This window comes from Polistes canadensis, unplaced genomic scaffold (genome assembly GCF_001313835.1).
Source record: "Polistes canadensis isolate GaletaPanama2010 unplaced genomic scaffold, ASM131383v1 scaffold_10, whole genome shotgun sequence".
NCBI classification, from domain to species: domain Eukaryota; kingdom Metazoa; phylum Arthropoda; class Insecta; order Hymenoptera; family Vespidae; genus Polistes; species Polistes canadensis.
The window spans coordinates 1,571,731-1,585,746 of NW_014569557.1; the positions used below are offsets into that span (position 1 = coordinate 1,571,731).

At 33.1% G+C, this 14,016-nt stretch overlaps 3 protein-coding genes across 5 annotated transcripts in view; all 3 read left to right on the plus strand.

Moving 5' to 3' along the window:
- Positions 1–3,465, plus strand: part of LOC106793012 (ataxin-2 homolog) — a 6,285-nt gene extending 2,820 nt beyond the window's left edge. The window contains exons 8-10 of the mRNA XM_014759578.1: positions 16–189; positions 268–436; positions 741–3,465. Of these exons, the coding sequence (XP_014615064.1) occupies positions 16–189; positions 268–436; positions 741–1,279 (882 nt within the window). The 3' untranslated portion in view covers positions 1,280–3,465. The remainder of the gene's footprint in view (positions 1–15; positions 190–267; positions 437–740) is intronic.
- Positions 3,466–3,507: 42 nt separating this feature from the next.
- On the plus strand, positions 3,508–6,173 carry LOC106793013 (probable ATP-dependent RNA helicase DDX55 homolog). 2 transcript variants are annotated; one of them, XM_014759581.1, is made up of 8 exons: positions 3,518–3,601; positions 3,678–3,792; positions 3,881–3,988; positions 4,053–4,325; positions 4,401–4,759; positions 4,832–5,029; positions 5,135–5,828; positions 5,909–6,173. In XM_014759581.1, the coding sequence occupies exons 2-8, from the start codon at positions 3,694–3,696 to the stop codon at positions 5,948–5,950; spliced, it is 1,773 nt and encodes a 590-aa protein (XP_014615067.1). In that variant the 5' UTR covers positions 3,518–3,601; positions 3,678–3,693; the 3' UTR covers positions 5,951–6,173. The 2 variants fall into 2 exon arrangements, with proteins under 2 accessions (XP_014615065.1, XP_014615067.1); XM_014759579.1 differs by having other exon boundaries at positions 3,508–3,792.
- A 248-nt stretch (positions 6,174–6,421) lies between these two features.
- Positions 6,422–10,242, plus strand: LOC106793061 (myotubularin-related protein 6). Of its 2 annotated transcripts, none has more exons than XM_014759670.1 (13): positions 6,422–6,612; positions 6,697–6,810; positions 6,902–7,064; positions 7,170–7,321; positions 7,410–7,535; positions 7,614–7,748; positions 7,823–7,955; positions 8,049–8,275; positions 8,374–8,624; positions 8,708–8,848; positions 8,949–9,075; positions 9,150–9,416; positions 9,525–10,242. In XM_014759670.1, exons 1-13 carry the CDS (start codon positions 6,589–6,591, stop codon positions 9,666–9,668), a joined length of 2,004 nt encoding a protein of 667 aa, XP_014615156.1. In that variant the 5' UTR covers positions 6,422–6,588; the 3' UTR covers positions 9,669–10,242. The 2 variants fall into 2 exon arrangements, with proteins under 2 accessions (XP_014615156.1, XP_014615155.1); XM_014759669.1 differs by having other exon boundaries at positions 6,424–6,612; positions 6,682–6,810.
- The last annotated feature ends 3,774 nt before the right edge of the window (positions 10,243–14,016 follow it).

Sequence of the window (14,016 nt, forward strand, 5' to 3'; positions counted from 1 at the left end):
CAACAACAACAACAGCAACAACAACAACAACAACAGCAGCAGCAGCAACCGCAACCACAACAAAATTCTTCTATTGTGCAATCAAATGTGCAAGAACCAACAGTTGAAAAAATAACTAATGCTTTCAAAAAATCTACTTTAAATCCTAATGCCAAGGAATTTAATCCCAATGCTAAGCCCTTTACACCTGTAAGTCTATATATGTATATGTATGTGTTATGTAAATAGTGAATGTCAAACAATTACTCATCCATTCATTATTTGTAGCGATCTCCTAGTACGCCAACACCTAGCCGACCTCACACACCACAGACACCACAGTATACGGGTGCTACTATGCCGGCAACTGTTGTCATGCCAGCATATGTAATGACTAGCCAACCGCCAACTGCATTCAGTCAACCACCAGCACAATCTGTAACTAGATTTAGAAAAGGTGAGTGCAGATATATATATATATATATTTAATAAAATATTATAAAATAAAAATTCTATTATCAGCAATAATACATACAAATCTGAAAGAAAAAAATTATTTATATATATTATTTATATATCGTACTTTCTGAATTTTGGCTTAGTTCGTATAAATGCCATTGAGAAAAATATTAATATATTTACGATTGCGCTATACAATTTATTGACACAATTTCATTTACACACACACACACATTAATTGATATAATGGTTAATAATAATTGTTATTAAAATGACAAATCTAATAGATTTAATCTTTATAGTGCCAATGATGCAACATCGAGCCCCAGATATAGCATCTCAAATGCAAGTAGCTGCAGCAACTGGACAACCGTTATTAGCACCAGCTCCTTTACACCCACCATTCCAGGTGTCTTACCCAGGTCAACCAACTTATCAACAAATGGTACGAATGGTACAGGCGCCACCGCCACCACCACACATGTCAACGAACCCTTACCATCATCATCATGATTCACCAGGGCCGCAAGCTCCTGGTATACAATACATGGGTCCGCACACGCACCCGCATCCACATGTCCCTCAACAGCCACCAAGTCAAACACCTTCTCCGGCTAATCCTAATCCACCACATACGCAAAGCGCATACAATCCTCCTGGAACTCCACAACCTACGTATCCGCAACCACCTCCACAAGGACATGCTCCAAGTTATCCTATTATGTGTCCCATTATACCACAACACTTACCGATACCTCCACAACACATGCAATATTTACCTCCTCAACCTCCGCCGGGAGCCCAACAAACAATACCAGTCATTTTGCCGCACAATCAGTAGCTATTACCAGGAATAAACAATGGAAAAGATGGTTACTAGTATTCTATGGAGATAGAATAAGATTTGTAAGTCCAAGAAACTTTCATAATGGTACCTAACGCTTGAATATGTTGCTATTATCTACATTTGTAGTTACGTTATTTTTTTTGTAAAAGAAGTTACTTAAACGTACGAACGATCAGAATATTCTTTTACTTTGTTAATTCGTTATATTGCACATATTGTGTTTTGATTATTTTTATTATAAATATTAAAACGAAAGAAATAAGATCATATCATATTGTTCTTGGTACGATTATAATTGAATACGTGGGTGAAGTTTTGAAAGCGCATATGAACAAGAAAGAAAAAACCAAAAGAAAAACATATAAAAAGTGTCGTGTCGACCGTTTTGAAAGTGATTAATTTTATTGGAAATATGGGTTATTTATAAAGTAATACCATACTACTTACATCTATACATTTAAGATTCTCGAACGTGCTCTATCAATATCATTGGCTATTATATATATATAAAAATTTAAATAACATCTCTTTGTATCGAACCGAGAGGTAGCTAATTATTTCTTCTACAAAGAAAAAAGAATCTGAGACAATTTCTAATTGTGCTAATGTAGTAAAACGAAATAGCGAATATGAATCTTAGATTACTTTTTTTGAGATATCTTTTGCTGCGTACCGTTTAGAATTCTTGCAATCGAGGAAAGGAAAATAAAAAAAGGAAGATTAAAACGATTGATGATTTTCTCGCTAATAATAATACGAAAGATATAAATTTTGATGCAATGCGTTATTCGAATCGAATAGAATCGACGATTTATCTTTAGAATATTGTAAAAATTTAAAGCTGCTGTTTTAGAACGAACGGTGTCGTAGATGATTGAAGTATCTTTTTTTATACAAAGAGAATAAAATAAATAAAATAAATGTGTGGAGTAATTGCTTAAAACGAAGCACGAAGAATCTTACATGCGAATATAAAACATTTTAAGTACAATCAATTTCACGTTGAAAAAGAGTACCTCGACAACATGTCGCAAGATCCATTAAAAAATGAGAGGAGAAGGCTACATCTATAAACATGTAAATGCGTACAAGACAAAGATGTATTTGATGCGTCGTAGTATTGTTAAAGATAGTATTAATGTCAATGCGACAAGATTACTAAATGAAATGAAAAAAAGGACTTTATTTGTACACGAGTACTATTTTAAAGTCTTGTTTGATTTAAGAAACGAATTGAACAATTCCATATTATACAAAAGCACGAAGCGGAAAACGTTATTTTTACGTTGTGACGTGAAAATGAATGAAACAAATAAAAAAAATAAAAAATGAAGGAAAAATGGTACAAGTGCTATTTTATCAAGAACTTTGATGGCTTTATTGCTAACGAGAAAGATTATAAATCGCCTTTTTTCCTTATATTGAATAGAACAAAGATAGACCGATTTAATTCGCTCTCATGTAATATCATTCGAATGTTAAATAAGTTAATCCAAATAATAATGTCCATCGTGTGATAATAATTTAGAAATTATAATGGCAATGATAACGACAATGCTGTTGCTGTTGGTGTTATTGTTATTGTTGCTGTTGCTGTTGCTGTTGCTATTGCTGTTATTGATTTTTTCATGTTTTTTATATCAATTTCAATAATGTACATTGAATTGAAATTTTGTTTTTAACTAAAGTATTGCATGATAAGTATGTATGATTTTATAAAGATTCTATAAAAAGAGGTGAAGAGAAAAAAACGTGAAAAAAACGAGAAAAATATCTTAAAATTGAATATTAAAATAGATTATGTTTAAATGAATGACAGCAATCTGTTGGCAACTATAATACACGAATGCTCTAATAAAGAATGAAAATAAGCGAAGCGATTATGTATAAGTAAAAATATTAATAATAATGATGATAAAAAATGATCGATCGATCAATTGATTGATTTATTGATTGATTGATTGATTGATTGTGCATCATTCAACGGAGTCATGCATATGCAATTTGTTATAAAAGGAAAGATAAATACTACGGCCTTAGACCTAGTCGTGTGTATATAAAAGTAAACAAGGTGAGCCTCGATCGAAAGATAATACAGAGTCCGGCATTGTTAGACACAAATTTTATATCGAAGAGATTTAAAAATGCATCAAAATAAAGTCAATGCGTTAAAAATTGAATGCACGCACATTAGTACCCTTCCTATGATAGAGATTAATCGATATTGTATTTTGAGGAATTTATCGACTCTCGCGCCAGTTTAGTATAACGATACTAACCGCTACTAACGCTGAAACGATCGAACATAACCTTTAAGTAAATATCTTTATATTTAACTTTCGGTAGTTTCTTATACGTAACATTGAATTAACATAAAACATTATCGCGAAAGTACTTACAGAGTAAATATGGAAACGGAAAATTGGAAAGAGTTAGATGTTGCTTTGAGTAAGCCTGTATTAGAAACGCTCGAAGAATTGAAATTTAAAACTATGACTCCTGTTCAAGTAAGATAAACCTCTTTTTATTTCACTGTCTTTTATTTTATTTTCTATAAACAATTGATTATGAAAATGGTCTCGATAATATTTGTAGGCAGCCTGTATACCTCTCCTTTTAAAAGGGAAAGACGTTGCTGCAGAAGCAGTAACGGGTAGCGGCAAGACGCTTGCTTTTCTTATTCCTCTATTGGAAATATTACAAGTATGTATTTAGATAAATGAATTATTTCGATACATTACATCATTTCATTTAGAAACATTTATAGAGACGGCCTGACAAATGGAAAAGTACAGAAATAGGAGCTGTAATAATAACGCCGACCAGAGAATTAGCTGTTCAAATCAGCGAAGTATTGGCCAATTTCTTAAACAAACTTTTATTATTAAAACAAGTAATACTTGTTGGTGGTACAACTATTAACGAAGATATAGAAAAATTAAAGGATGGTGCCAATATTATCGTAGCAACTCCTGGTAGACTAGAAGATATGCTTTCTAATTGTAAAAGTATCAATTTAACAAAGCGCTTAAAATCTTTGGTAATATTACGCTCAACGTTACAAGCGTATTATTCTTATAGTATTTTTTTCTTACAATTGAATATCACTTTTTAGGAAATATTAGTTTTGGACGAAGCTGATAGATTACTCGACTTGGGTTTCTCTAAAACATTAGACACTGTATTAAGTTATTTACCGCGTTTAAGAAGAACGGGTCTATTTTCTGCTACTCAAACTAAAGAATTGCAGCAATTAATCAGAGCGGGTTTAAGGAATCCAGCTTTTGTTTCCGTAAAAGAGAAAGCTAATATATCGACACCTTCGAGCTTAACAAATAATTATACAGTAGTACAAGCTGAAAATAAGTTACCAACGATGATAAGTTTCATTCAACAAAAAGGAATTAACTTGAAATATATGATTTTTCTATCTACCTGTGCGTGTGTAGATTATTTCAGTCATGTTATACAAACGTAAGTCATATTTAATTTTTATTCTTATTTATTTTCAAGACCTTTCTTGAAAATAATTGTATTATTTTATAGAATATTGTCAAAAACACGAGTATTAGCTTTGCATGGTAAAATGAAAAAAAAAAGATACAAAATATTTGACAAGTTTCGTTCAATGGAAGGTGGCATTTTGATATGTACTGACGTCATGGCTAGAGGTATTGATATATCAGAAGTAGATTGGGTATTGCAATATGATCCACCATCCACAGCAAGCAACTTTGTGCATAGGTACAAATCTTCTTAAGTATATTCAAAATGTATTGATAACGGTTGAGTTATCAAAAGTGTAACAACATTTAGAGTTTCTATGTGTAAGTAAATTTGTATTTTTAGATGTGGAAGAACAGCTCGAATAGGACATCAAGGTAGCGCATTACTTTTCTTATTAAAAAATGAAGATGCGTATGTAGATTTTATTAAAAGAAATCAAAAGGTAGACGTGCAAGAAATGAAATTGGAAGTGTGCTCGGATATGGCGAGAAAGTGTTTACAATTTATGCACGACTTACAATTGAAAGATAGACAAATATTTGATAAAGCGAATAGGGCATTTGTATCATACGTGCAAGCATATAATAAACACGAATGTAATTTAATTTTAAGATTAAAAGATATTGACTTGGGAAGCCTTGCCATAGGTTTTGGTTTATTAAAAATGCCACGAATGCCTGAATTGAAAGGACGCGATGTTACATCTTTTGTTGCTCCAGAAATTGATTTCAATTCGATCACATATTTGAATAAGGAAAAGGAACGAATCAGATTAGAAAAATTAAACGAGTTTCGTAATACAGGTACTTGGCCTAGAAAAATTAAACGTAAATTTAAACAAACAGAATCTTGGACTGAAACGAAAAAAAAGAAATTAGAAAAACAAGAAAAACGTCAAAGGCGAAAAGAAAAAAAAAAAGTTTTACAAGAAAAAGGTATTGACCAAGTTAAAAAGAAGAAAAGGTCTATTACTGCGGAAGAGTTGGAAGAATTAGCAAAAGATGTAGCGCTGATCAAAAAATTTAAAAGGAAAAAGGTATTCTACGAGTTTCAATCAGATATATTAATCAACCTTATTTTTCTTTTTATTTAATTAGTCGACTTATATTATTTTAGATAACTAAAGAAGAGTTTGAGGCAGAATTTGGGGTTTGTTAACGAAAAATTTAAAGAAATATAAATAGTAGGTGATAATATTTTAGCAAAACATTTTTAAAGAAAGAAAACAAAAGAAAACAAAAGAAAATAATTTTTACAACAGTCCAACGCAACGTTTTACTCTTTTTTAATCTTTCTATACTTTGTATTTAAACAATCGCAAGTTCACCAACGATATAAAGAAATATATTTTTATCCAAAATAAAAACAACAAGTATATATGTATATATATGTAAATTATATTATATAAATTAATAAAATAAAATATATACGAAGTAGAGTTATATCTAAAAAAAATTCATGTTCTAGGAAAAAACTTGTTAAAAAAAACCCTAGGACGGATGCTAGGTTTTTTTATCCCTGTAGATTGGTAATCCTGCTCTAAGAACGATAGTGAAGTTATCTGTGTTTTATCTCTGTTGTATATTTTTTAAGCGATAGACAATGATTCCAATTTGATAAAATAAAACTTTTTAAATAGTTATAATGTAATAATTGAGTTCTATATATATATATATAAAATATGATTATGTGGGCAAGTGCTTAAAATAAGTGTCGTTATATGTACAATCAAGTAATATTTATTCGGGGTATTAAAATATCCATTGTCATACGATATTTGTATAGAGTAATATGCAATGGATCAAATAAAAATTTCAAAGGTAAATTACTTTAATATTAAACTTTTACACGTATATATTTCTATATAATTTGATTGATATGTTTAAAAGCATTTGAATTGGCAGGTAGAAAATGTCCGCTTATTGGAGAAGTATAGTAATAATCATTCTATAGGTACATTGTATTTAACTTTAACGGATCTTATATTTGTGGAACGAAATGGCAAAAAAAAAATATGGGTAGATATTTCTTAATAATTGATTACCTATATATATATATACGCGTGTTAATAACTAATATAATAATATATATTAATTAATATTATTTTAGGTCTTGTATACTCATATATCTAACATAGAAAAACAACCTTTGACTACTGCAGGATCACCATTACATATTAAGTGCAAACATTTTTATATCGTTACTTTTGTTATACCTAAGGAACGCGACTGCCATGACATTTATCTTACATTATTAAAGCTTTCTTGTCCAGGTAAGATTATATTTGATAATTTTAAGTTTAATAAAATGAAATTTGTCTCTCGCTTTCTATATATACGATATATTAATCAATAATTATTGAAAAACGTTTTTATAGCAAATTTAGAAGATCTTTATTGCTTCAGTTATCAATCGAGTAAATTACCTCAACACGTTGGCTGGAATTTTTTTAATGTACAAAGTGAATTTCAAAGACAAGGAGTACCAAACGAAGAATGGTCTCTTTCCTACTTGAATACTAATTATGAGGTATACAAAATGCTATTTAATTGAAAATAGTCAGAATCATTATTGCTTATAATATTAATATTTCTAAGCTATCAAAACATTTTTGTAGCTTTGTGATACATACCCAAAATATATATATGTTCCAAGCACTTGCGCGGACAATATTTTGTTGGGTAGTGCAAAATTTCGAAGTAGGGGAAGACTTCCCGTGTTAACATATTTGCACTCGAATAAGGTTTGTTATCTATTTTTTAGTATAGACGTTTAATTAGTTTTACATAGAATACATTTATAGATTTACGTATATTTATAGGCTGTTATCTGTCGTTGCAGTCAACCGCTTTCAGGATTTAGTGCTCGATGTCCAGAAGACGAATCAATAATGTATTATATACTTTGTACAAATCCTAATTCTAAATACATGTATGTCGTAGATACAAGACCACGCGTAAGTAAAACTTTGATTTATAAATATAACGATACAGTTCGCATTTGTTATAATTCTTTCTATTTTTCATGTAGATTAATGCTTTTGCGAATCGAGCAGCGGGTAAAGGATATGAAAATGAAAATTTTTATGATAATATAAAGTTCCATTTTTTTGGAATAGAAAATATACACGTCATGAGAACAAGTTTGAACAAACTTATAGAATGTAAGAAAAAGTATCTCTATGCTACATTTCAATATTATACGTACTTTGAATAAGAATACACTATTAACTTGTCATTTAAACTTGTTTCATTAGTACAAAGGACAACATCGATGAATGCATTTTTAAATGGTCTAGAAAGCAGTGGATGGTTAAAACATATTCGTTCTATATTGGAAACTGCTTGGTTTATCGCACGAGCAGTTTATACTGGCGTGAGTGTAGTAGTACATTGCAGCGACGGTTGGGATCGTACTGCACAAGTATGTTCCCTGGCTGGTTTACTTTTAGATCCATATTATAGAACTATCCAAGGATTTCAGGTATGCGCATATTTGTTAATTACGAATTTCTTTTGTAAATATTTCCAACTTTAAATTAGTAGATAGAAAAAAGTGTTCTTTTGTTTTCTTTTCATTAGGCACTAATAGAAAAAGATTGGCTGTCGTTCGGTCATAAGTTCAGTGATCGCTGTGGCTATATTAGTAGCGATGGCAAAGAACTAGCACCAATATTTACTCAATTTATAGATGCAACCTATCAATTATTACAACAATATCCACATAAATTTCAATTCAATGAATTATTTCTTTTAACGCTTCATGACCATGTACATAGTTGTCAGTATGGAACATTTATTGGAAACTCGGAAAAAGAGAGGCAGACGTTTAGGTATAATAATTGTGATTGAATCTAACGTTTATTAGATTGTTTCATATGTTTCCGTATGTTTTCGTATATTTTCGTATTTTTAGATTAGCCGAAAGAACGTATTCTTTATGGGGATATATTGCTAATAATACGAACGAGTATATCAATCCACTTTATGAATGTAAACCTTGGAACGACGATTCTAATGATGTTCTCCAGCCAAAATTAGCACCGCAAAGTATTATGTAATAAACGTTTTGACTTAATCAGAATAATAGGTGCAACGTGTAATATATAAACTACAGAAGGATTATTTAGAAAATATTTGTTTGTTTGTTTGTGCAGCATTTGGAGAGGATTATATTTTAGATTTGAGAATGGTATTCACCCTAGAGAGACGTACGAGAATATGTTATTGACAATTCATGATCATACTAGTTCTTTAGAAGATCACGTTAAACTTCTTATAAAGGTATATACATACATATAACTTATGAACAATACCGAAAAGATGGAAAATATAAACGTTGATGGTAATATTTTCAGAGATTCAATTCTTTGAGTCAATTATTAAATTTAAATGACGTACAAAGAAAAAATATTCAAGGTAAACATAAATTTGATAATAAATATGTTAAAGAATCCTTATCCGAAACTATCGAGGAAAATGTGAATCACGATGAAAAAATGAAAACTAAAGAAAAAGTCAGCCAAATTGAGAAGGAGTTGAAAACAGTTGCTATAGAATGGAAGTCGTCTCGTAATATGGAGGAATGTACTTGTTCAACTAATTTTGATGCGTTTAATAGTAAGGTACGATCTTTTTATTTTTTCTATCTACGAATAAACTAATTCGCTTGGGAAATAATAAAGGAGAAATGAATAATACGTGTGGAAATCCGCTATCGTTATTACTTACAGCATCATTGTTGGTCTTGCGGAGAAGTACTATGTACGCGATGTATGGATACGCACGGTGTTTTAGCTGGACATTTATCGCAACGTGCAGTACCTATTTGTAAATCATGTTCCCAACATTCTGGTAGTTCTTCGATCACTCCTTGATCGTATTACATACGATAGATATTATTTAGATCGATCGGCATTATTAAAATCAAAAATACTTCATCAAAGGAATCGACAAATGATTATGCTATTTAAAATTTATTTTGCGCGGAATGTAAGAAGTATTAAAGTAAAGCTGCCGTTGAAATCGTACGTATCGTTAGTAATACAAATATTTTATCTAATTGATTTTTTCCAGACATATTTATTCGTTCGAATTTTAAATTAATTAAGATTATTATCGAATTTGTATTTCTATAATTAAAATGATCTCTCATTGTCAGTCAAAATCAATAATATTTTGCATTAAGAATATATCGGATTTTTCGTTATTAAATGGAAGTAGAATATGCCTGACGGATAATGTCGAGCTTGTGATAATATTACAAGAGAATTTATCTAAATAGCCATTTTTTGTTGTATTTAGACTATATACGGCATTTAAAAAGATTTTTCAGATAAAAAATGAAATAATATGTGAAATAAAAATATTGTTATGTGAAATAGAATGGTATTAAATGTGAATTAAATATTGTAAGCAAAATGGTAATAATAATAAAAGAAAATTATTCGTGAAATTCTTAATACGATGAGATGTAAAAAGAAATGCGCAAAGGTAACATTAGATATTTTTTTAAAATATAAATATTGAAACATCGCACTATTTTTATTTTATCTGTGATAATTATGACACGAATTTTGTTTACATTTGTTTTTGTATGCGAGGTATTTTTACATTAGTTCAATAATATATAATTATTGACAATTATATACTTTCTTAATATACCATAAAAAAATTCATAATAAAGAGAATATTTGATTATTATAAATAATCTCGTTCTCACTTTCTCTCTAGAATTGTTTTAATTTATTTAACGTGAATATATTTATGCAATGATTTAATAATATATTATTATCTACATCTGCATCTCGAATATTTCGATTTTGACATGAAACGCAGAGACCTAAAATGATATTTCCACAATTATATATGAATGAGAGCGTTTAACGAACGTAATATGTAGGAAACGGCGGAAAGAAGGAAAAAAGAAGATGTAAAATAACACTTCGCCGAACATATGTATTTATTTTTCTTTTTCTCTTTCTTTTCTGACGCAAATGGGAAAGGTTGGCAAATGCTTCTATGATTCGCGCGATGAAAATGCGAAAAAGTGGAACGTGAGTGCTCGCAAAAAGGCGTTCAGCAATGGTTTTCCCGCGACGAGCGACGTAGTCGAGCTTTAAAGCGAATACATTGTTTGAAAATTTAGTTAGACCGAAAGAGAGAGCGACCGCGAGAGAGGGGGTGAGATCGCTTGCGATACAGCGCAAGACTGGAAAATGTTATTTACTTTCTTACTTGCTCGACGCGCGCAAAGTGTTGCTCAACGGCCGGTGACACCATAGTGGTATCGATAAGGGCCGAAGAGATCTTCTACTATCTAGAGATAAGACTTTAAGAGGGGTGGTGGGGTGGGGGTTAAAATTTATACCCCGTAATTTGTCTCCTTTTTTGCCTTTTACCAAAGATAGAAGAAGAACGCGTGTCCCATCGAACGAACCGTAATAACTGTGGACGTGTCTGAAGATTGCATCCCTACGAGCAAACAATTTACGTCTCTTGTCAACGTATTACGAATACGAATGTGGGACAAAAAGAAGAAATTTTCGATATTTCCTCGGACCGTTATACGAAGGCGCAAGCTGTCAACGTTCGAAATAGAAAACCAAAGTATCCTTATACCCTTGTACCCTTGGCTCTTCCGAACGAACAAATATTTCTCTTATTTTATTTCGTTAGCTTAATTAAATTGTTTCGTTAACAATCGACACAACTTTACGGAACTCGAAGCTTTTGAAAGTTCCGCTGCGCTGTCCCTAGGAAGAAAAAGTTCCCAACGAAGGACGAAACGCTTTTTAATTACTTTTCGACTTTTTCAGCATTGTCTTTTATTTTCTTTCCAGTCAATAGATTTGCGTTCGAACGAAACGACAAGGGTTTCCTATCGTTTCCACCTTTTCGCCTTTCAGCGGGTTCCCTCGAGGAAAAGAAAAAGAGAAAATTCTTTTCTATTGTCAAATTCTTAGTTTTCCTTGGGAACGTTTAAAGGTGCGATCGTCGAAATTTCATTTGGATTCGCGGTTTCGGCGGTTTCCAAGTCCTTTGAAGCAGCCTTTGAAGCAGCCTTTGAAGCACCCTTTGAACCACCCTTCGAACCACCCTTCGAACCACCCTTCGAACCACCCTTTCAATCGGCCTTTATCTTTCAGCTTCCTTCCAAATAGGATTTTCTTTCGAAGGAAGAAGGATATTTGGAACGGTTCCATATTAATGTTTCTTTATTTTCGAATTGTAGGAGAGTTTGGTTGCAGGCGCAGGAGCTCTTCTACTGTCTAGAGATAAATAAATATTAACGCTTTGAGTATTTCGATATCTTTCGACAGCGATTATCTCGATCGGTGTCGAAATTCGAATAAGAAGAAATTGTAGAAAATGATTAAGGAGTATTAACGGAACCAGTCGAGATTTGTTCTCCTTTCTTTCCGCTAGTCCCCTTGTAGGACGTACCGGAAATTACGAACTGGGTCCATTTCCGGATGTGCCTTGGGCACCGCGTCGTGGGCACCGCGCCGGGGCCACTCTACCGACGGTTTCCATACCGACCATTCCCTCTTCTCGCAATCCTAAAACGTTATCATCCTATACTCGCTACCTACATACGTGCGCGGTCGTTGCCGTTTCATTAAGTAAGAGAAATCTCTTCTTCCCTCCCCCTTTCCCTCTTGTATCTCGCGGGAATGAAATTTCACTTGACGCCTTTCTCACATTTTCCTCCACGGAATAAATTGCTCCTCCGATCACCCTTTTTCCCTTTTGCATTCTATTAATGTATGTTATGCTAGGAGATAGAAACTTTGGCCAGCCCAACTCGCTGCGAATTCAAACGAAATAACGAGATTAGGAAAGTTAACGATTCCTCGTTAGCAAAGGACATAATAACGGCTGATGAGTCCTTTCGGAAGTAAAGCTGGGAGCAAAGCTGGGAGCAAAGCTGGGAGCAAAGCTGGAAGCAAAGCCGGACGCAAACAAGTCGAACTTCGTCGTCCTAGCTTTCTTTTCGTCGATGAATCGGTTTCATTACGCGCCATTGTTTCATCGATTCGGTAGTTTATGTTTTTGTTCGCGTCGAGCGAGCAAATCTGTTTTAATTGCACGCGCGAATTACGTTTTTGCTCGTTCAATCATGACGGAGATAAATCCATGGATTTATCTTTGGGAAAAACATTATTTAGGTTGCATTCGTTGTAGGGATTTTGTATCGGATGAAAGCGTAAGCAGCAACTCCGTTAGAAATTCAGCGTGGTCGCGGTCGCGGTCGTTTAAGACCTTTGAGTACATTGAATAAATGACGAGGACAGTGACACCGTCCTCCCGAGATACGCCGCGATCTATTTTTGAAGCAAGCTAGTCACCCTGTTAAATACTAGAACATCCCTCTTTTCGTTTAACCTCCTTTTTCGTACGTCGAACTTTCCAAGTTAACGAGGTCTAAAGCGTTTGCCTTATCAATTCTTTTTTACTCTAGCTTGCAAGAGAGAGGGTTAGCAGGGTTGCATTCTGCCGATTTGATGATCTGCTGTCAATATGGTTGTCGGAAGTGATCGCGAAGGATCTCTGCGCCGATCTTAAGCTAATTCGCGTCACCGAGAGACCGAACATCCCCCTAAAGGCTAGGACCGTAAATCACGAGTAGCAGGAGCGTGCACGGCAGGCGACTTAACCCGGAAGTTATGGCCTTCGATATACAGAATATTCCTGTTCTCTACTATCTGTCTCTAGGTAGATACTAGCAACTTCCACCGAACGAAATCTTCAGACGTCCGGGGCTTTACGAGTCGTCTTGTATACCTTTCCCTTTCCTCGTCAAAACTTTCTTGCTTCCTTCTCTACTCGGAGATGCACAGCACGGCACGGCATAATGATTTACTCATATTCATATTCATAAGTGCCCCATGCATATTCGCAATAAATTTTCTTACAGGATTACCCTTACCAAAGGAGCGAATTATTACAAGACTAATGTAAGTGAAATTGCATCTGGATTTTTCTTAATTCGATCCACCCAATTGGTATGTTTTTTCTAAATTGTAAATTGCAAAAAATGATTTATCCATTTTCCGAAAGCTTGCTATTATTTCAATTGTAGAGTACCTATATCGCAAGAACGACGATAGAAACGCGACGAGTTTCACCGAGTACGTCGAGATTTCCCCCAAGCAGAAACTCTCTCGGTGGGTGAAGTCGAGTAGAATTCGGCCGACAGGGAATATCCGTGTCGAGTTATTC

Bases quoted from the DNA above. Each gene is read 5' to 3' on its own strand.
- LOC106793013 (XM_014759579.1), top strand. From the start codon at position 3,694: ATGGAAACGGAAAATTGGAAAGAGTTAGATGTTGCTTTGAGTAAGCCT. The intron at 3,793-3,880 runs GTAAGATAAACC...TAATATTTGTAG, and splicing joins AAACTATGACTCCTGTTCAA to GCAGCCTGTATACCTCTCCT. The intron at 4,760-4,831 runs GTAAGTCATATT...ATTATTTTATAG, and splicing joins TTCAGTCATGTTATACAAAC to AATATTGTCAAAAACACGAG.
- LOC106793061 (XM_014759669.1), top strand. From the start codon at position 6,589: ATGGATCAAATAAAAATTTCAAAG. The intron at 7,536-7,613 runs GTTTGTTATCTA...GTATATTTATAG, and splicing joins CATATTTGCACTCGAATAAG to GCTGTTATCTGTCGTTGCAG. The intron at 7,749-7,822 runs GTAAGTAAAACT...TTTTTCATGTAG, and splicing joins TCGTAGATACAAGACCACGC to ATTAATGCTTTTGCGAATCG.